Below are 20,646 nucleotides of genomic sequence, written 5' to 3'. Positions count from 1 at the left end.
AACTAACACAACATTGTAAATCAACTACACTTCAATAAAAATAATAAAATAAAATAAAATAAAATAAAATAAAATAAAATAAAATAAAATAAAAAGGTGGTCAGGAAGGCCACTGACACTGAGTCAGGCCCTGGAGGAGGTAGATGAGCTATGCAATCACCTAAGAAGAGAAAACCACTCCAGACAAGAGAAGCAGCCAGCGCTGGCCCTGAGATGGTGTGGGCCCCTGTGTCTGAGACTGAGTGAGCAATGGGAGACGTCACTGGGGAGGGGCAGGGTGTGTGGTGGGAAGCACACATATCTGCAGGGCCCTTGTAATGACATCACTTATGTGGACTGTTCTGACAGTACCATATTGAGAAGAGTATCAACTATTGCCACTGTAGATTTTACAGTTGGTAAGTCACGATAGTAGAGAAGGCTTGGATTCTGAGGTCAAAAGGATCAAGGCTTAAATTGCAGTTCTATCACGTACTGTATGGATGTTCTCAGGCAACTGACTTAACCTCCCAATTTCTGCTGTTACCATGGGACTATTGAACACCTCACTGGGGCTGTCGCCATGACCAAAGGAGAAAATGTAAATAAAGGATAACAGCTGTTACTCAACGACAGCTTCTTCCTCACTATGCACAGGGAGAAGTGAAACACATGTTTCATTTAAACCCACAAAGGCAGCCAGCCTTTGGGCTTTCAAAGCTATGGTTTAAACAAACAAATAACTCTGCCATCTAACAGTTTGACGGATTTAGAATGTCGCTTGAGGAAAAAGAAAAAAATGTTTCATTTGGCAAGATATGTTTCAGTTTAATTAAATTTAGAAACATATATTTACAGACAAATAGCCTGGAAGTTTTAAATAGTTTGTATTATGCAGGCTTTTTTTGTTGCTGTTTTAAACAAACTCCAGAAAGGAGTCTCACCAAAACTGGAGCATAAAGCATCTGGCTATATAGAATATACTTCTGAAATGACTTATCTTTAAATAGAACAATGTGTGCCTTTGAGGAACTACAAATTGACGAAGACCTTTGCCAACTCACTGTAAAAGCTGTGTTTTAAAAACACAGTCTATCATTTTATGTAAATCTAATTGGATTAAGATTTCTTCCAACTCTGACTTATTCTGAAAAAATCATAGTAAAGCAAATTACACTAGAAGAATCCTTGGGAAGATTTAAAGACAGTCTCAGACCTCAAGGCTTTGGTGAACTAAGTAATTGAAAGAATAATTTTTTTACCTTGCATCTATAACAAAGGTAATTTCTGATAGAAAACAAACTGTGGTTACCAGCAGGGAAAGGTAGGGAGGGATAGGTTAGGAGTTTGGGATTAATAACTATACATTATTATATATAAAATAGATAAACAACAAGGACCTACTGTATAGCACAGGAAACTATGTTCAATTTCTTGTAATAAGCTGTAATGGAAAAGAATCTGAAAAAAATGTGTATGTATAGCTGAATTGCTTTGCTATACACATGAAAGTAACACTGTAAATTGACTACACTTCAATAAAAAAATAAGAATTAAGAAAAAAGGTCTGAAACTTTGATGACAAACCATATATCATACCCTGATTAGTCGTTGTCACTGCACAAAACATAAGTTCCCATGGTCTTCTCTCCTCTCCTATATTTTCATGCCTGTAACCTTCTCCACCACAAACCCTGCCACCTGCCTCGTTGATTTCAGCATCTAGGTGAAACTCTCATGATAATAATAGCGAGTATGTCTGGAGTGTTTATGATGATGGGGCACTGTTCTAAAGCACTTTACATGCTTAAATAATTCCATTTAATCTTCCCAACATCCTGTGAGGTTGGCACTATTATTATTCTCACTTTACAGATAAGGACACTAACGCACAGAGCCTTTAAGTAAACTATCCAAGGTCACACAAGTGTCAGAGCCAGGATGTGAGCCCATGCAGTCTGGCTCCTAAATTCTTGCCCTCACCTCCTTGCTACACCACCTCTCTCCAATCTTAACTCACAGTTAGTTCCTCACTCTCTTCATTTTCAAAAACCTTTGCTAACTATCCCTCCGTTTTTGCCATCCATCCCCTTGGCTACACCCTGGCCCTTTTTCCTTCATTGGGAACTGCTTCACTTCTAAAATTTACATTCTACTTTCTGAGCTCAACCTTCCCCGCAGCTCCCTTTCTCCTTGCCTGCTCTCCTATTCTCCTACCTCATTCAAAACTTTTAAGTCCTCGATCCTTCTGTTTTATTCCAGTTTATCATTTCCCTCCTGGCCTCTCTTCCTTCTCCATCAGTCTTGGATCCAATGTTTGATCACAAAACAACTCTTGTGGCCTGTGATTATGTTGCATTCCTATGCTTTTAACAAATCCACTCAACAAAACTTCACCTCCATTTGCTTTTAAGTAATCCAGCGGAGAGTGTAGGAAGAAAGAGAAGGTAATGGGAGGTTTTAAGAAATAACATCAGCCATAGTTAATAATTGCTGAAACTGGGTAATGAATATATGAAGATTCTATTATTCCTTCCACTTTCACAGATGTTTGAAAATGCCCATAATAAAACACAACTGATTTAAAATCATCAACTTGGGGGGAGGGTATAGCTCAGTGGTAGAGTGCCTGGTCAGCATGCACGGGGTCCTGGGTTCAATCTCCAGTACCTCCATTTAAAAAATAAGTAAATCAATAAACCTAATTACCTTCCCCCTTCAAAAAATAAATAAAATAAAAATAAAGTAAATACATCTTAAAATTAAATCATCATCTTGATATGTATAAAGCAAGTAAAATGTTATTGTGGAATTTAGGTGGTGGGAATATGGGTGTTCACTGCAAAATATTCTTCTGACTTCTCTGCATATTTGAGAATTTACATAATAAGATGTTAGAAAAAAATGATGATCCTCACATCCCTACAATGTAAATTCTCTGCTCTTATTTCTGGGCATCTTAGAGAAAAAGAATCAAGATGAACTCAGATCACTGAAGACAAGTGGGTCCTCAATAACAATGCTCGATCATTCTGTCTGTCCTTGGGTATATTCTACTTCAGTTATTATTCTCAGTCCTTATCTTTGCTCTCATAAAATTGTGGAATAGAGCCATCTTCATCAAGAAAACTGGGGACATCTGAATGCTCTTACTCATTGCCCCACAAACTTAAATACCATCCTTCCTCACCTTTCTGCAAGTCTAGCCCCTGCACTGTACCTTCCCACCATGCCTGCTCAATAGATTTTTTTTTAAATAAGTGAACTTTTATATAGAAAATATTCTGCCTAAGCATTAAAATAAAAGTTGCAAGAGTGACTAGCCAGAATCAAATTAGTGAAGTTCTTAATATCTACCTACATATTTCTGTACTTAATAATAACAGTGTGACAGCTTTAAAAAGGCTCCTTCCCTCCAAAGTATTTCAGTATCTGCAGTATCTCGGATTCTAACCGGCATGTGAGCTTGAAACAGTCACTCAGGAGTTTTTCTCTTCTAAGACTTTACGGGTGAAAATATGGGGGTGGACAAGCCTTCACACATGGCAGGAAGGAAACCTAATAAGCATCCTGTCTGCAAACCCTAATGGTTTAGACATCTGATAATCACATGAACTTATATTCATTCAAAATGCAACAGTGAAATGGGAAGCAGGGAACCACAGAAATGTAATAGGAGCAGAAATTGAGAAGCCATGACGATACATCAAAAACAAGCAAACAAACAAAAACACTAATTATGAAAGAAGTAACAAACCTTTAGCCATGAGATTATATTAAAGTCTAAGGTTTGATATACATAGTCCTTGAAACAAGAAGACAACTAGTTATTATGTATTAGAATAAGAATGCGATTTAAAGTGGCACTGTGTTTGCTGGAAAATATAAATTAGCACAATATCCATCAGTGGGTAAATTCTCTAACCCATCAGTAACTGAAAAGACATTTTCATGGTAATGTAATATTTTGGAAAAAAAAATAGTGCATCTCTTTGTTGAATGTATTGGTGAATTTTTTCCTCTTACTTTTAGAATAGCTGGTCAGCCTTAGGAAATATTACTGAAGAGCACCCAACTAAATCCCCACATTAATATTAAGTATAAATTACATGGTGGCATAGCCCATCTACAGTTAAACTTTTCACCTCTTACATAAACAAAGCACACAAGTGATGAGTGCTTATGTAGAGATTATTTTTATATAATATTTTGTAAGTATTTTATGGTGTTGTTCTAAAAGTGACCAACTGAACTTTTTAAAATTTAAAAATAATATTCATCTTAGCATAAATCAATACTTACTCATGCTAAAAAAGTTAGAAAATAGAACTAAGAAAAAATGAAGTAAAACCACATAGAGATATCTAATATATCTGAGTATATTTCTTAGTCATTTTTCTACAAATACGTTTACCAAAAATGGGATAACAATATAATACTGTACTTATTCTATCACCTAACAATACATCATATTTCTAAAACATTAAATATTCTTCTACAACATTTAAAATGCATAGTAAAAAGCATTATCTGATTATTTAAATGTTTACTTAAACTATCCCCTAGTCTATATCTAAGTTGATTCCCGTTTTTCTTACAAACTATGATATGCAAGTAATCTTTCTGCAGTAATGGAAATGTTCTATATCTTGATAGGATGACAGTAAATACCTGTCAAAACTGAACAAACGCTACACTCACGATCTGCATTTCAACATATGTTAATTATATCTAATTTTTTTAACTAAGAAAAAAATAAACCATGCTGTGATGGAAATACTTAAATCTTTTGCAAATTAAGATAATTTCCTAAGCATAAATTTCTTAGATTGAGATTGGTGGATCACAGGATACGTATATATGTTTTTAAGACATTTAACATTCATTCATTGATTTGTTCATTCAAAAATACTTACTGAGTAAACACTTAGGCCAAGACATTGCCAAATTGTCTTCAAAAGTAATACTCTCACTAGAAAGTTTCTTAATTTGTGTCAATACTGCCTTTCATATTTTTTTTTCCCTTCCCCTCCCGCCCCTCACCCACAGTGGGGAGATAATTAGGTTGTTTGTTTGTTTGATTGATTGATTGATTTTTCTTTTTTAAAGGAGGTGCTGGGGATTGAACCCAGGACCTCGTGTATGCTAAGCATATGCTCTACCACTGAGCTATACCCTCCCCCTCTGCATTTCATACTTTTAAAAAAAGTTTTCCCTCGACCAGATTTTTAAAAATATCTATTACTTCAATTACTTCAAATTTCCCTTTTTAAGAAAATGATTAGTGATAGTAAAACGTTTTCCCATGTGCTTATTGATCATGTATTTCTCCTTATCTCTACTAGCTCTGCCTCTCTCCCACTGTGTCCTTTGTTCCTCCCCATCCCCCAACCCCCACTGGTATTTAGCCTTTACTCACTGATTAGAAAATGCTTATTTTTCATGGTTCAAATACCTTTTAAAAGCTTCTCATCTGTCTTTTTAAAATTCTGCTTAGAGAATTTCTGATAGTAAGAACATTTACATTTTTTTATACAGTAATCAATTTTGTCATTTTTCATCCTTATGTTTTTTATCTCTGGTATCATACTTAAAACACTCTTACTAAGATCATATGAATAGTCAATATACATATTCTCTGCTGCCCACTTTTCATGATCAGTGGGGCTAATTCTGCCCAGGCACATTGCTAGTAGGTATGTAAAGTTCCCACCTTGGTGAGCAATCCCTTTACTGTTGGTTTCCCCTCAGGCTGCAGGAAAAGTGGGTTGGCAGCTTGTACTCGAAGAACATTCTGCAACACTTTAATCCATTCCTCCAATATATTGGGAGAATCTGCAGTCAGATAGTATGTGTGTTTTTCAGTGGTCAACTAGAATGGGATGAGAAAGAGAGAGGAAAGGAATTGAAGATTTTAGAATTAATAGCATTTCCTTGTCCATTCTTCAAACATCACTATCTAACAAGGAATCAAACATGCTAAACTTTGAATCCTAGGTTCTAAATAAATGATTTCATAAATCATTTAGCATATTTTAACCCTTTTGTGAGAATGACAACTTTTTGTTGAAATAATTTTCTTCCACTTCTGTTTACTTTAAAACTGTTCACAGTATTAAGCTTTTGGGTCATGATTTTTTATCTTGTTTATTCATGATATTTTTATTTTCTCCCTTAAATGTGCTACAGGCTCCTAGTTGTGGAACTAAGCAGAATGATTGCAGACTGTAGTAAAAGAACACATTTTAAGCAAATAAAGAGCCGCTCTCGGTTATGGAAATGAGAAAATCAATTATAATAAGTAAAATAAGAAGACATTTATAGAAGAAGAGAATCTTAGAAGATGTGATTAGATACTACAAACTCCCAACTTCTCAGGCTCAAATAAGCCTCATTTCAAAAATTTCAAATATTTCAGAAGCTTATAAACGATTTTTATCTGCCATGCTCCAAGACAAAGCTTTCCCTGAGTCTTCTTTCTCCATTTTTGGGTAGTTCTCTGATATTACCCACTGGAAGCACTGTTAATGTATCTTTCTAGTAAGTGTTGCATTCCACCCTCCAAAGGAGCAAAATAAGAAAATAATGATTATTGAAGGCATTTCAGAACTAAAGGCTCTCAAATTTAAATCACATATACGAAACTATCTCAACAGCCTGTTTTTTTTTTTAATTTAACAAAGGTTTCTGGCAAGACTGGCATTACGTGTGGGTGAAATGGACACCAGCTACCCCTATGGTGTGACTTGGTGGGACCTAGAACAGCCCTTCTGCTCACCAATATCTTTCCCACTTAGGTGCTACAGCATCTGAAGTTCACAGAACTGCCATTTTCTGGCTCTGTATTAAAATGCAAACATTCCTGAACTTAGTAGTACATTAAATTATGATTATCTTACTGGGAATTCATTTATCAAATAACCCTCTGCTAAAACAACTTGACAGTTTGAGAACTGAGAATGACTGGGAGGGTTAGTATGGAGAGAGGACAGTCTAAAGGATAAAGGGCAAAGAAAGTGTAATGGGGAGTTAACATAAACTTAGCTTATATTCTAATTTTAACTTGGGGTTTCACACATTTCTGAGGCATCAAACTGACCTCAAAATGGAGTAAAAATAAACCAAAACACTGAATCATCCAATCTCCACTCTATTGCATAATTGAGAACTGAATTTTGCATGATACCAAAAAAAAAAAAAGTACCTGAACTGTTTGTTTGTTATCTCCTCTTAAAATACTGCAGGACGCACTAAGTTCAATATGGCCCTGGGGCTTTCTAATTACATCACTCTGTATGAAAGGAAGAAAATCAAATGCAAATTGATTACCTATAACAGTCATAATAAGAAATGTTTTGTCCAATTAATTGTGTTACACTGAAGAAAATCGAAAATCAATCAGCAATTTGATTTACAGTTTGATGAATTCAGTTCTAAATAACAAATACTTTCCACTTACCGGAGATTTGTAGTAAAGTAATTCACCACCTTTAAGAACAAACCATCTCCGCTTCCAAGTCTTGACTTTACCGCTCATTTTTAATAAATAGCCAGATTTTTCCAGTGGTTCCTAATTAAAGAGATATTTTAAAACATATTTAAGTGTCCATTTGGAGGCTCAAGGCTAACAGATTCATCAATGTTAAAAAAAAAAAAAAAACCTGATTCAGTGTTTACATTTTTCCCATTATCACTGGAAGACGAGCAAGTTTTAGGGAGCTTCTGCTCTGGCTGCGAGTACTCTGTGTCTGTGCAGTAAGCATCTGGGGGAATAGCATAATCACTTTCAGAAGCCACAGAAGAGAGAGACACACCTAGATGAATAAAGAAATAAACCAAGTCAGTATTTAATAATTGGGTGGTCCAAATGCCAGCTGTCAGTTCTCTAAGGAATACAGCTATTCCTAAATCATAAACCTTCCTAGACTAGATTTATTCCATGCCTTTGGCCAGGAAGAACCACTAAAGTGGAAAACAGAACTAAAGGGTAAGGATCTTACCATGCAAATCCCCAAGGAAGTCAAAGGAACATGAATAATATTTGATATGATTATAAGCACAGCTATTTTTACATATATAAAGTGTATGTAATAGCCTAATGAAGTTTCTTTTATTAAGGATTAAAATATGCATATTTACATATTGGCATATAGGCAAACAAATATTGAATCTTAATTTACCAAGATTTATACAATCACACCTTAAATCACTTAATTTTTATAATTACTTTTAAAGTAACATCACATTAAAAAAACACACACACAATTTTAGTAGTATTTTTCATGTAAGTCCAATGTTACTGGTTTATAGATTTTTTTAATCTTTCATAAAAAAAGCAATTAAGACTAAAAGATATAAACAGACCATTTCACTTTCTAGCAGCTCTAATATAAAATTCAAGGGAACATTTTTCACAATAATTCACTTGCCATTTTAGAAAACCACTTGCGAGTTGCAAGCCACATTTGGAGAGACACTACAACTGGAGATTTTGAATATATTAAATAAAATCAAGGACTTAGGCCACTATTCATTATAGTATCTGGCAATTTTTTAAAGAGTGTTTATTAACATTTAAGGGACCCCTTAGGACAATGTCACTGTATCATTCCTCTTATTTATTTGACTAAGACAAGTAACGGCTGTGATAATAGTAGTATCTTTAGTTTTTAAAGAGTAACAGAAATTTAGGTTGACAAAGGACCTTAGAGATCTTCCTGGTTCAAGCCCTCACTCTTTAAGGAGACTAAGGTCCACAGAATAAAAGGTTTGTCCAAAGCCAAACCACTAGGCAGAAGCGATGCTGGAGTGCAAATCTCAGGCTCCCAGCCCCGGGGCCAGAGCACTAGGCACTAACCTCAGTGCTAGGGATGGAGTAGAGAACAAAACAAAAAAACTTCTGCCCTCATGGAACACAGATTCTAGTCGAGGAGACAGGCAAAAAAACAGACAGTAAGAGCTGTGAAAAAATAAAAGAGCGCAGATTAAAGGGAGCAGAGGGGCTAGCAGCTGGAGAAGGGGAAAGGGCTGCGTTTGAATGGTGCCGTCGGGGTGGGTCTCACTAAGAAGGCAGTGTCTGAGCACAGCACTGAAGGAGGCTGGGGAACCAGCCAGTAAGACATGTGGGGGAAGAACACCGGGGAGAGCAAGCAATCAGGATAAAGAGCCTGAAATAAAAGCACGCATGGCATGTTCTAGGAACAGCAAGAGGGTCTGGGTGGCCAGAGCTCAGTAAGAGGAAAAAGGAGGAAATGAAGTCAAAGACATCAAAGGATCACATAGTATCTTATCATCATTATAAGGCATCCTTGCAGTGTTTTAAAGAGCAAAAGTGTGATATAATCTCATTCAGGCTGTCAAAGGGGCAAGCTATTAGCAAAGAGACCAATGACAGCCCCAAATATTAACCCTATGAGAGCTGAACAGCTCCAGTGGAAGCTGAGGGGTTTGGGAGTACTTAGGGGTTCCATGGAACACAGTCTGAAAACCAATATACTGTGCTGCATCAAAGACTTTTGTAAAATACAGATGTCATTCACTGTGATTAGCGCTCTCTATAACCTGTACATATGCGAAAAATTTCTTCCAAATCCATTAAAAATTGTAGACATGCCCAAAGTAAACTTTTGTTACTTTCCATCTTACTATCAGATTAATTACCACATTTTTAGGTGTAGTCTCTGCCATTTAGCAGTGTAGAAATTTAGCTGGAATAAGTCTATCCCATAAACTATCCAAAAAATCATGCAGTAACTATAAAAGAAAAACCTCATTTTGGCCAAGTACCTTAGTTCATTCCTATAATGAAATGAACTCTCTTTTACAGACAAAATAAGGTTTAAAAAAAAAAAGACAGTCTTGTCCGTAATCATACAGAGAATTAAGAAAAGAATTAGAACTAAAATACACGTCTTAGTCCTTGGTGAATTCTCTTTTTACTATGATTGAAAGCCAGGAATTTGATTTTTTTTTAAGTCCTATTACAGAGATAAAATTCCCATTAAATATTCTGATTGGGAGTCGTCTTGTATGCCTGAGACTTTCCCTTACCTCGTTTCATGGCCCTGGGGCTGCCTGGCCCACTCCGACCGCGGGAGTCTGACTCCGAAGTCCGGGAGCTGGATCTGGAACTATCTTCCTCCTCGGACCCAGAGGAGTCATCCAGGAATGGGCTGCTGCTTATCTGGGTCGCCTTCTAAGGAAAAGAAAAACAATCTCCCTGTGTCCACCTCCAAGGTCACTTCTTTTTTTAGATAGAAGGATGTTTTATCAGAAGAAGTTATGGAATACGATTTTGAAAAGGAATACAAGAATATATTTTGCCATTATCAAAGTCATGTTGTTAAATCCCAAATTCTGATCAAAAAAGACATTTGTCAATTATAAAAGATTCCTAAGAATGTAAGGCTGTTAATACCTGGCGATACTCATTTTAATTAGGTACTTCACACAAGGGAGGAGAGCCCTGGCCGTGACGCAAAGATCTTTCTATATTAGGAGTTTTTGGTACCTCATTAATACTGTCCCCTTTAAACAAGGAACAGCTATGGAGGGGTGGAGGCTCACATGTAGCATAACAAAACAGGAGCCCATCAGACCTCTAATACTGTGATAAGAATATCTTCTCCAGATGTTTCCATTTCGTCTCTTTTTATATTTTATGTTAGTGTGAACTACTAAAACTCTCTATAAAGGGAGAGTCCATGTAAAAGTCAAGAATGGAATCTGGAGCTTGAATAAACAGTTTTCTTGATCTATCATGAAGAGAACCAGATGTTAACGGTAACAATAATGAGTTACCCCCTTCAAGGTTGTGTATACTGGCGTTGTCATGTTCTTATATATCAGAGATGTATACAGTCCTGATGTGGTACAGGAAAGCATTGCAACAGAATCTGAAACAGAAAACAAAATAAGTTTTTTTAAAAAGACTTCTAACTAGCACCTAGGTCTATTTCTTATGAATGTGAATTAGCAAAATTTCCAATGAAAGAGAAATTGGATTAACACACGTGATATTCATTATAGAGTCTAAGAATCATGGCATTTAGAGTTTTAATTATATACTCTTACATGGTTCATTATTTCCTCAAGTGTGCTGGTTCCCCAACTAGACTGTAAGCTCTTTGAGAGCAAGGGTCTTAGCTTTTAATTCTTCAGCATCTCCATCCAGCTCAGGCTGGGCAGAAATGAGTACAAACACCTGCTGACTCACTCAGCAAGCAGTACCCTATGAAGCTACTCTCTGATTATTCATAACCCTGTTACGGACATGGTGTTAAAACATCGCCACTTTTAAACCTGTCTCAGGTGAACCTCATGTTGAAAGGTGAGAATAGATTTCCTGAATGGCAAGAACTGAAGAGAGCTGAAAAGGACGGGAACACAGTGGTTACCTCTAAGATATGGATTAGCAGCAGGATAGGGAGGGGCCTGGTAGAAGGAACCCCAGAAATTTTTCTCTTTTTATTCCAGACAGTTTTCTGTTGTTTAGTTTTATTTTTCATAAGGGACATGTGTTATTTCTATAATAATTTTTATAGCATTGTGCAAAGATTCCTACGATTTTTATAGGAATGTGCTTTAAACTCCGGGAAAAGAAGACACAGACTGGTATCTTTACCACTTAAACAGCTGAAACTCCACCGTTTCTTAGCTTTAGGCTCTTTTAGGTAAAAACATGAGGCACTCGCTGCATGAGAGAGTTGAACATATGTATGTGTCCCTATACTGAGTAACAAGAATTTCAATTTTAAAATACAAATCAGCAACCTTAAAAAGCATTTTCTAAAGTTTGCAAAGCTGTGTTTATTCCAATGACTTTAGACATTCAGGAAGTTCTTGGCTAGTGAAATGGCAAAACAAAATCACTTATTTCTTTCTAACTTTTTTTATTGCAGTAAAAAACACATAAGATAAAATTTACCATCTTAAACAGTTATAAGTGCACAGTTCAGTGCTAAATGCATTCACATAGCTGCGATTCAGATCTCCAGAACTTTTTTATCTTGCAAATCTGAAACTCTATACCACTTAAGCAACTACTCGGCTTCCCCTTGCTCCCCCCCACTCCCTGCCCCTAATAATCACAACTCTACTTTCTGTTTCTAAGAATTTGACTACTTTAGATACCTCATCTAATCTGGACTCATACAGTGTTCGTCCTTTGTGACTGCTTATTTCACTTAGCATAATGTCCTCAAAGTTTATCCATGTTGTAGCATGCAAAATCACTTACTTTTATGGACATTCTCCAAATTGAAGGCCTCAGACATTCGAATGCCTGATTTGGCTACAGCATAAATTCTGCTTTCCTAACGTAAAAGAGAGATTTAAGCTGGATAGTTGAAGCAAAGAAATGATTACTTTCAGTGCACATGTTTTTCATTTGTTCTTCATTTAATATTCACCTGAGTACAGCATTATTATAAAACTGTCATCAGTGCCAACTAAAATATGCCACTATGAACAGCACTGCAGAAATGTTTTCCATCCATTAGTCATTCCATTATTTATCTTTGTCCCCAAATTTTTGCTCAGTATATTAAATTTTTTCGAAGAGACAGGAAAAAGGTGAGAGAAAGCACATTTGCAATCACTGACTATTCATAAGTACCACCATTAATATTCCACCATTTTAGAAATGGTTAAAAGAGGAAAAACAAAAAGGGAAAACCTTGAATGGTGTAACTTGAATCCAGAAACCATTCATTATCATTGACTTCACACAAAAATTGTCTTTAATATTCAATTGTTCTAGAATATGCTTAAAGAAAAAAGAAAGCTAGAATGTGAAGTCAGAAAGCACAGAGTAGGATTAAGTGCTATCACCTTTATATTTCAATGTACACTTCGATGAAGCAGAAGAAATACCTGAGGTCAAATAATAAATGAATCTGAGAATTGCAAGGGTTTTACATGATCTGGATCCAAAAGTAGGTTGTTATTTTGCCTTCTCTTCTTCTCAGAGAGAGATTTCTGAAATGGGTACCGGAAGGTTATCAGCCCTGTCCCTTGTGAGAAAAGAGACTCCAGTTTGTTCCTAAGGCATCGATCACCATGTCCTGACTTTGTTAGGCACCTATCCTGGACAGTTGCCTGGATCAGGACACAGTGGGCAGCAAGGCAGTCCTCCTCGGGACCGTGGTAGCCAGTGGCCTGTGAAGTAACAGGCATGAGATCTCTAACCATCTGAGACACTTTAGGTTGAAGAGTGGCTGAACGAATGAATCAAGTGCAGTTTCTTTGAGAGCATGATTGTGAGACAGACACAGAGAGACACACAGCAGAGTGGAAAAGACATAAAATTAAGGCAGTAAGTAGAAGACATGAGGCCCTTTGAGCCATGAGAGAGCAAAGGAGAGCAGCTGGCAGCAGTGAGAGAAGCAGAGAGTCCCTGCAGACAGGAGAGGACGAGCTGAGCCACTGGACCAGGGACAGTGGGTGTCACCTGTTTCTAAGGAGCTGACTCTCAGAGGGGCTGCTGAATCATCACCTGTTGTCCCACGAGAGTGACGACTGTATTTCTGAATAATATTCCAGTTCAATAAGGATGGGCTGTGCCTGAAAATAAACTCTTAAAAATCCTTGAACTCTCATAAAGTGAGGTAACTACAATATTTCTCTTTTCCTTGAAACTTGAATTTCCCTAACAAACAGAAATAACACCTCAAACTTGGCCAGTCTGCTAGAAGGCCTTTGAAAAGCAATGCTACTTTTTCAGGACTGGATAGCTTCAGAAGACAAGGAGAAGAAAGGCAAAAAAAAAGTAGTCAAAATGGCTTGCCAAAGAAAACGAACTTGAAAGCCGGACCTAAATCTCTGAAAATCTCAACATAATAAAAGAGGCAAAATTTCAACTCCTGACTGCCTAACGGGTAACATAATTGGAATTCCAGAGGTTCACAAGCCAATAACATCCAATTTTTTATGCTATCCAGAATTCAGTAATAAACTGCAGATGGTTTCATGTGGACACTGCAATGAAATGTTCTTTTAAAAGTAAGAGTGAGCAGATATATCTCAAGGTCTGGATTTATAGTAGGAAAACATAGTTGCCTTAATTTACTTAAAACTGCATTCATCACTAAATAAAAAATAATAACAGAACATGACTCCAACCCCCCCCCAAAATCCCATAACCCATATGATTCTCTGGAGGCCAAAGGTTAAATTATGCCCATATGTGAAGGAAAACTTAAATCTACAAACAGAATAATTTCACTTTGTTTCAAATATAGGAAGATATTTTTTTAATCTAGCGATTCCAAAGAAGAATCACAAAATTATTGTATTAATGGTCAGTGTTTCAATGGAAGAAATTTCAGTCTATTCTAGATACACAGGAAGATGCTTTTGGTTAAAGCAATGGATTTATAAGTTCATGAAGAGTACAATTAAGTTTCTCTTAAAGCCAATCAAGTAAATAACTAAGTTTAAAACTTGATGATCAATAAGTGTCCTGGACCAGAATTCACCCAAAAGTGTTACACGGTTAGGAAGAAACTTTTGTCTCCACCTCTGATGTTTCCTTCCACGTGGAGGGGGCTCCAAAAATTGAGCACACCTGACCTTGCTCCAATCTTTCACTTCCTCCTCTCCAAGAAGGAAGAGTGGCTCAACGTGATAGGTTAGCCTAGGAGAAACTGGACATGCAGAGCCCAGCACCTTCCTCCCTCCTTTCTCCTGAGAAGTAGCTTGTGCAGGAAAAAACCATTTGTTCTTTGTCTAGGATGCATGCTTTACAGGAGCGGGGGCTCACTGGAGGAAGCTGTGGTGGTTGGTCCAGAGCTACCCGGGACTGGGTGAATAAATCCAGCTCTTTCCTGGGTGCAGTATGGGTTCATTTGCCCACCAATTGTCTAAAATCAGTTTTATTGGTAATAAAGGTAACATTTTGATCTCGCATTTGTCTTATCCTTGTCTTATTTTTCAACTGGTTCAGAACTCTGGGGGAAAAATAGGGGAAGACTGAATTCTGAAAACTGGGGATTGACAGAACAAAGCTGGATTTGAAAAGAAACAGGACAAGAAGTAAAGTAAAACCTAAAAATGAGTGCTCAGAAAAAATGAGTGTGTGTGCATTGTGCACAGCGATATAATTTACCCAAGAGGGAAACCGGTGCAGGGGAGGAGTTGGAGGTTTGCCGCAGGCCGCCTTCTTTGCCGAGTCGCAGGTTTCCTGGTCATCTGAACACGGGGATTCCAGGGAGTCATGGGAAAATAATCCATCATCACAACTTGTGTCCATATTCTCTAAAATTTCTGTACTGTCGTCATCAACTAGATCGAGATCTGTTTCCTGAGGTCTCAGTGGCCGTATCATGCTTATAGCGTTTCGGTTTGTACCAAACATCCTGTCGGAACTTAACTGTGGCTGGCTTAGGTGTCTCTTGGCTAGGGCTACACTAATGCTGAAAACATTAGGAATCCTTAACTTTGGAGGTGGCAGGTTTGAGGAAAGCATGAGTTGTGTGCCTTTCCCGGGGAGTGAGTTAGGATGCTTTGGACTCAGAGCTGGGGTCAGAATAGGGCTTGGGGTGTTGGCCTCACTCGATGAAGATGAATAATCCAGTCTCTGAGACTGAAATTTTTTATTCAGTTCATCTGAGGAGCTATCATGCTCCTTTTTACTCGATTCGGAATTTCCCTTTCCGAGAGGACAATTCTGAGCCTTCCACTGTGCCTCCTGTTGCCAAGAATACAGCTTCTTGTGTTCTGGTCTCTTTATGCCGAAAGTCTCTTCTTCAAATATAGAGCTGCTGTCATCGGAGGCTGTGAGATACGTCTCACTGCCCATGCGGCTACACTGGACCCCTTCCTCTGAGGTGTGGCTGGAAAGGGTGGACGTGTACCTGGACTTGGATCTTCCTTTACCCTCGTCATCCTCATCAGAACTCCAGTCACTCCCTGGAGCCCCAGAATGTTGGGACATGCCGCCATCCGTCACAAAGCTTGTCCTTGTTTTCCGAGTCTGTTCTGAGACACAAGGGGTTTGGTGCAATGTTCTCTGACCTCGGTTGTTTTCTTGAATTTGGTTATCGACAGACTTTTCTGGAATTTCCATTTCTAGAAAAGCACACATTATATTGGCCTGCTGCCTTTCATCATGCAATCTTTCTGTACATTTAGCTTTATGTAACCACACTGTACAAACTGGAATTTTCATATGAATAAAGTCAATTTACATTATCCCTTTTTTAGTCATATGTCTTTTTCTAAACTCAAGTTTGAAACCTATTAAGCTTTCTATAAAACACGGAGCCCTAACCCTTCAATAGAATAGTATCAAAATGAAGTTGCTTTTTAGAAAGAAACATGTTGAAAAAAAAAAAAAACTAACAATAGTCTAGGGGAGAGATAATACAAGAGCAAAATGAGGAATAAGGCAATGTTGACTATCAAAGAAAGAGACAGCTAAAAAAATGAACAACATTAATTCCATTCTTGAAGCAAAGAAAATGACAACCCTCTTTCTACAAAATTCCAAAATTATCATAAATAAACTTAAACATAATAAATGTAAAGCTATAGTTTAAAAAACAAACTTTGTTCCCAAGCTTCAATACATGAAATATGCAAAACCATGAAGAAAACATACACAGAGAAAACCCTGACTCACTCTTTTGGTTTAATCATAACTACAAAATGTGTCTTTACAATAAGAATAACACTCTTAAAAACGTCTTTAGATATGGCTGTTTCTGTTTATAACATAATTATTAAAATGAACCACTGACTTCATAAACAGTAAGCTAAAAATTTAGATAGGAGAGTACAAAAGAAAACATGAACACATAGGCAGGACCTTCATAATTACGGATACAGAAGCACGAGAAATACACTCTACAACTTGGTGTCAGGCAGTTTGTTAAATCTGCAAATAAGCAAGAGTTGTAGGACAGGCAACCTATACTCAACTGACTGTTAGAAAGTAGGGAAAAAGTCAAAATGACTTCTCAAAAAGAAAAAAAAAACCCCAAGTAACGACATACAAGCAGGTGTCAAAGGAGCCTTCTGAATGGAAAAACATTATGTAGTTTTCAGAACTTCATAATCAACACAGCTTTGAGAGCTATAATTTTTCTCCTCTGGAGGAAGGAAACAGGAACCGAAAATAGAAGAGGCAAATTCAAGCTTCTCTAAAATAACTGGGAAAAGTCATACTAGTGGTGGCAAAGCCAGCAGTTGCATAATAAAGCAAAATTTAGAGGGGCTTTAAGACTAAAAGTGGGTAGAAATCTGCACACAGGTCCAGGGCTTAAACATCCCGATAAATATTTTCCTCTTTGAGACAATAAAGGGAAAATCAAAGCTGTTACTAAATTGTCCCCTGGTGTTCTTTTTCTTTATAAGTTTGTCACATCATATTTAACTTCATATTGAGTAATAGATAGTTTTTTACACTTTAAATAATGAATAGAAAATTCATACTTCTAATCTGAAACTCAGTTAAAACAAGTACTTGTAGGTATGACTATATACTTTTTAATTTTAAATATTACTGCTACCTACTATGGAAAAAAGTACCAAGTAGGGAAAACCAGTTTTTCCTGTGCTTCACTGGCAAAGAGTCTCAGAAAAAATACAAGATAACTAGATACACAAAGTTAAATGCTGTATTGTGCTTTAGAAATAGTCTCTTACAGCATCAAGTGGTCAAGAAGAAAATAAGGAAAATTAAGCTATATTTGGATTAATCTTAGCAAACGATTTTTCCTTTTTAAAAAATGTCGAAGTAAATTCCTTTAGTCCATAAATACCTTCTATGTCTTTTTCTTCAGTGAACTCAGGTTCTTTAGATGGTATCTTGCTTGTTTCTTCCGATTTTACTACTTGAGGAGGGCTCCTTGCTCGGGATAAAAAGCACCCAAAGGTCAAACTGCTCAGGCGCTGGCCTTCTGAAAGCTTTGGCGTGGAGACAGCAGACAACTTCTTCCCTTGAACTTCTGCAAGATCATTAATCAAAATTAAGACTTGAATTTTTTAAATAACAGTTTGTTAAACAGGGAACCAAAGCATATAAAAACTTGGACAAATCACTCCTTATACTAGGAAAAAAGCTTGAAGTTCATCTTTATTTATGTATAGTAACATGGAACCCTCAGTGTCTAGTCTCACACACCAATATTTAAAATCAGTTTATTTATTTTGAATGTGCAAAATATTTTTAACTGCAAAGAGAAATATATCTAATCCCCTTAAAAATAGTTAATGCTCAAAAAAAACAAACCAAAAAAACCCAAAACCAGCTTATAAACAACTAGAGAGTTACAGCTTCTTGCAAAGTCAAGTATTGGTAAATACCACTCAAGTATTGGTAAAAAATAATTGTTTGGAAATGCTACCATCAGTGAGAAAAAAGGGGCTGAGGTCCTGGTTGCCAAGACAATCCAGGAAAATTTAGATGATCACTGGGGCAAATATCACATGATCACTGGAATAACTTTTTTGCTTAGCTTAGTTTTCAGTATGCTTCTCCTAAGAAACCAGATGAAGGGGCTTGGTCTATGGTGACCACAATATGAAGAGCCTTAATCACATCCTTAGAGAAAAAAAAGGAGGGGACAGTTGTTAGATAGAGAATTTAGACAGCTAGGGTAGTGATTACTCAAGCACCTAAGCATGGGTTTAAGTCATCTTCTGGGACTTGTAGCATTGCTGCTTCTAAGATCAAAAGGTTGGAGATCCCAGTGACAGTAAGAAAAGTTTCCAAAGAAATTACAGCAGCAAAGGGTTAAGTTAAATAGCAACTGATAACTGAGTAGAGTATAGCATTCTAGGAAACCCCAGGGCTTTGTGGAAACGTCACAGAGGATACAAGAAATGCAAGAAAAGGCATAGGGGAGACTGAGTCTGCAGAACTCTGGACCCATCACCCAATAATGCTTTTACCTCTTTTATCTCTTGAGATTCTACAGGGGGGAAAAAAACGTTTTAAAAAGGGTTCTGCTCCTAAATAAAAGTTTGAAAAGCACTATACTGGGCCATGGGTCTAATATGCATAGGCTATCCATACACCCTGCTGATTCACCTCCTCCTCAGCTCAGTGAGCACTTGAGCGTAAGGAGTAGCAAAGTAAGTAAATCTCTGTCTTTAACTTTACCACCTATCCTTAGGCTTTAAAGTTGAAAAGAAAGAAAGTAACCCTAAGCATTGGATAAATGCAAAAGGTTAATTCACATTATAAAATTCTGCTCAAAATATTCAGGTTGCAAAAATTTCAGTCCTTGTTGATCACAATGCTACAGAGTGAAAATGGAAAACAGCAAGATTGATTTTTTAAAAGTAAACATACTTCAGATTAAATGTGCAAATTAGTGTTACCTCCTTTGAGTTATTCACTACTGTCTAGCTATGCTGATATGGATATGTAGCTATTTAAATTTAAGTCAATTCAAATTACATAAAATGTAAAATTCAGTTCCTTGGTTGTGGTAGTCATACATCAAGTGCTCAGTAGCAACAGGCAAGTAAATCCAATTAGGTTGTCTTAGTCAAAGTGCTCGTACCTTGCAGTTTTGACTGTATTGTTCTTATTTCTTCAGTTTGGTTTTGGTTGATCAAACGCAGATTCTGATTCTCCAATTCCAGCTAAAAGAACATAATGGTTTTCTTCTAAACAGGGATAATTTTTCTAAAATATACTAGTAAATTATAGTAATTAGAAAATGTTAATATCTAATTACACATGAGCAAAATACAAAAGAAATAAGTAAACATCAGATGAATTTATCAGCACAGCTTATCACCAAGATTACTACGGCTTTAATATTTTTTTTTAAGAACTAAAAGTTTTCATTGTTTTTCACTCCTATGCTTTTTTCCACAGTAAAATACCAAGTTATTCTAGCATTTAATCTGCCATATAAACTAAATAATGTGTATTTCTCAGATACTGAATACATTAATTTTATGAGATATACACATATATTCTCTATTTAATATTAACTAATGAGAACTAAAGTCAACTAATCAGAATGAGGCTACTTAATACTGATTACCATGAGTCTATCAATGTTTTTATTTTAGAAATACATTAAAGTGAAAGCTACCTATCTCACATATACCAGAAGCCAGCAGCACCACCAACTGATCAGAATTTTGTTTCATTCAGATTTTCTGATGACTTTTCTATTCAAAAGAACTAAAAGGTAAAGAAAAGACAGATATGGCAATAAATACCTCATTCAACTTAACTGTTACCCATTCTTTGATCTTAGCTGCTTTCTCTTCTATTATTTTAGCTTCTTGAATCCTTATTTGTTTCTGAAATAATATTAGCAGTTTGTTTAGTTCAAACATAAGCTCACTGGTCTGGAAATGTTACATCATAGATATAAAAGGCAAGTCCACTACAAACTCTTTCCAAGTTAAGACATCTACCTTCACATTACCAAACAGGAAAAAATGAGAATGACTGTCAGCAGATATAGTAATAAAGGCATACACAAATATTTCTAGTTTTAACATCTGCTATTCTCTTTCTCTGAAAGATCATATACTGAAATCAATCCAGAGAATTTAATCAACAAAATAAACCATTTCTGGAAATGGTCTGGGGTTGAGGACGGTGGAACAGAAGTCAACCAGAGCAGGGAGGGGAGAATGAGACTCTCCTCTGGGGTATGGCTTATTTTCCCCTGGAGTTCTAGTTTTAAAAGATCA

The 20,646-nt window shown here is 36.6% G+C and overlaps 1 protein-coding gene across 5 annotated transcripts in view; it reads right to left on the bottom strand.

Annotated features, from left to right (window-relative positions):
• The window catches only part of PLEKHH2 (pleckstrin homology, MyTH4 and FERM domain containing H2), an 83,662-nt gene that overhangs the window by 39,016 nt on the left and 24,000 nt on the right, over window positions 1-20,646 (bottom strand). For 4 of the 5 annotated variants that reach the window (XR_006719225.2, XR_006719227.2, XR_006719226.2 and 1 more), the window contains exons 5-15: window positions 20,164-20,247; window positions 19,491-19,572; window positions 17,742-17,927; window positions 15,086-16,047; window positions 12,218-12,293; window positions 10,780-10,874; window positions 10,030-10,174; window positions 7,657-7,793; window positions 7,439-7,549; window positions 7,184-7,270; window positions 5,693-5,851 (exon numbers count right to left, since the gene is read on the bottom strand). Coding sequence is in view for 2 of the 5 variants with exons in the window: in XM_010967715.3 (XP_010966017.1) it covers window positions 5,693-5,851; window positions 7,184-7,270; window positions 7,439-7,549; window positions 7,657-7,793; window positions 10,030-10,174; window positions 10,780-10,874; window positions 12,218-12,293; window positions 15,086-16,047; window positions 17,742-17,927; window positions 19,491-19,572; window positions 20,164-20,247 (2,124 nt within the window). In the remaining 3 variants the exon portion in view is untranslated. The remainder of the gene's footprint in view (window positions 1-5,692; window positions 5,852-7,183; window positions 7,271-7,438; window positions 7,550-7,656; window positions 7,794-10,029; window positions 10,175-10,779; window positions 10,875-12,217; window positions 12,294-15,085; window positions 16,048-17,741; window positions 17,928-19,490; window positions 19,573-20,163; window positions 20,248-20,646) is intronic. The other variant, XM_045504877.2, reaches the window with a different exon arrangement.

The sequence above is a fragment of the Camelus bactrianus genome, chromosome 15 (assembly GCF_048773025.1).
Source record: "Camelus bactrianus isolate YW-2024 breed Bactrian camel chromosome 15, ASM4877302v1, whole genome shotgun sequence".
NCBI lineage: Eukaryota > Metazoa > Chordata > Mammalia > Artiodactyla > Camelidae > Camelus > Camelus bactrianus.
Note: the sequence above shows the minus strand (reverse complement) of the source record. Positions and strands in the feature narration are given on the sequence as shown.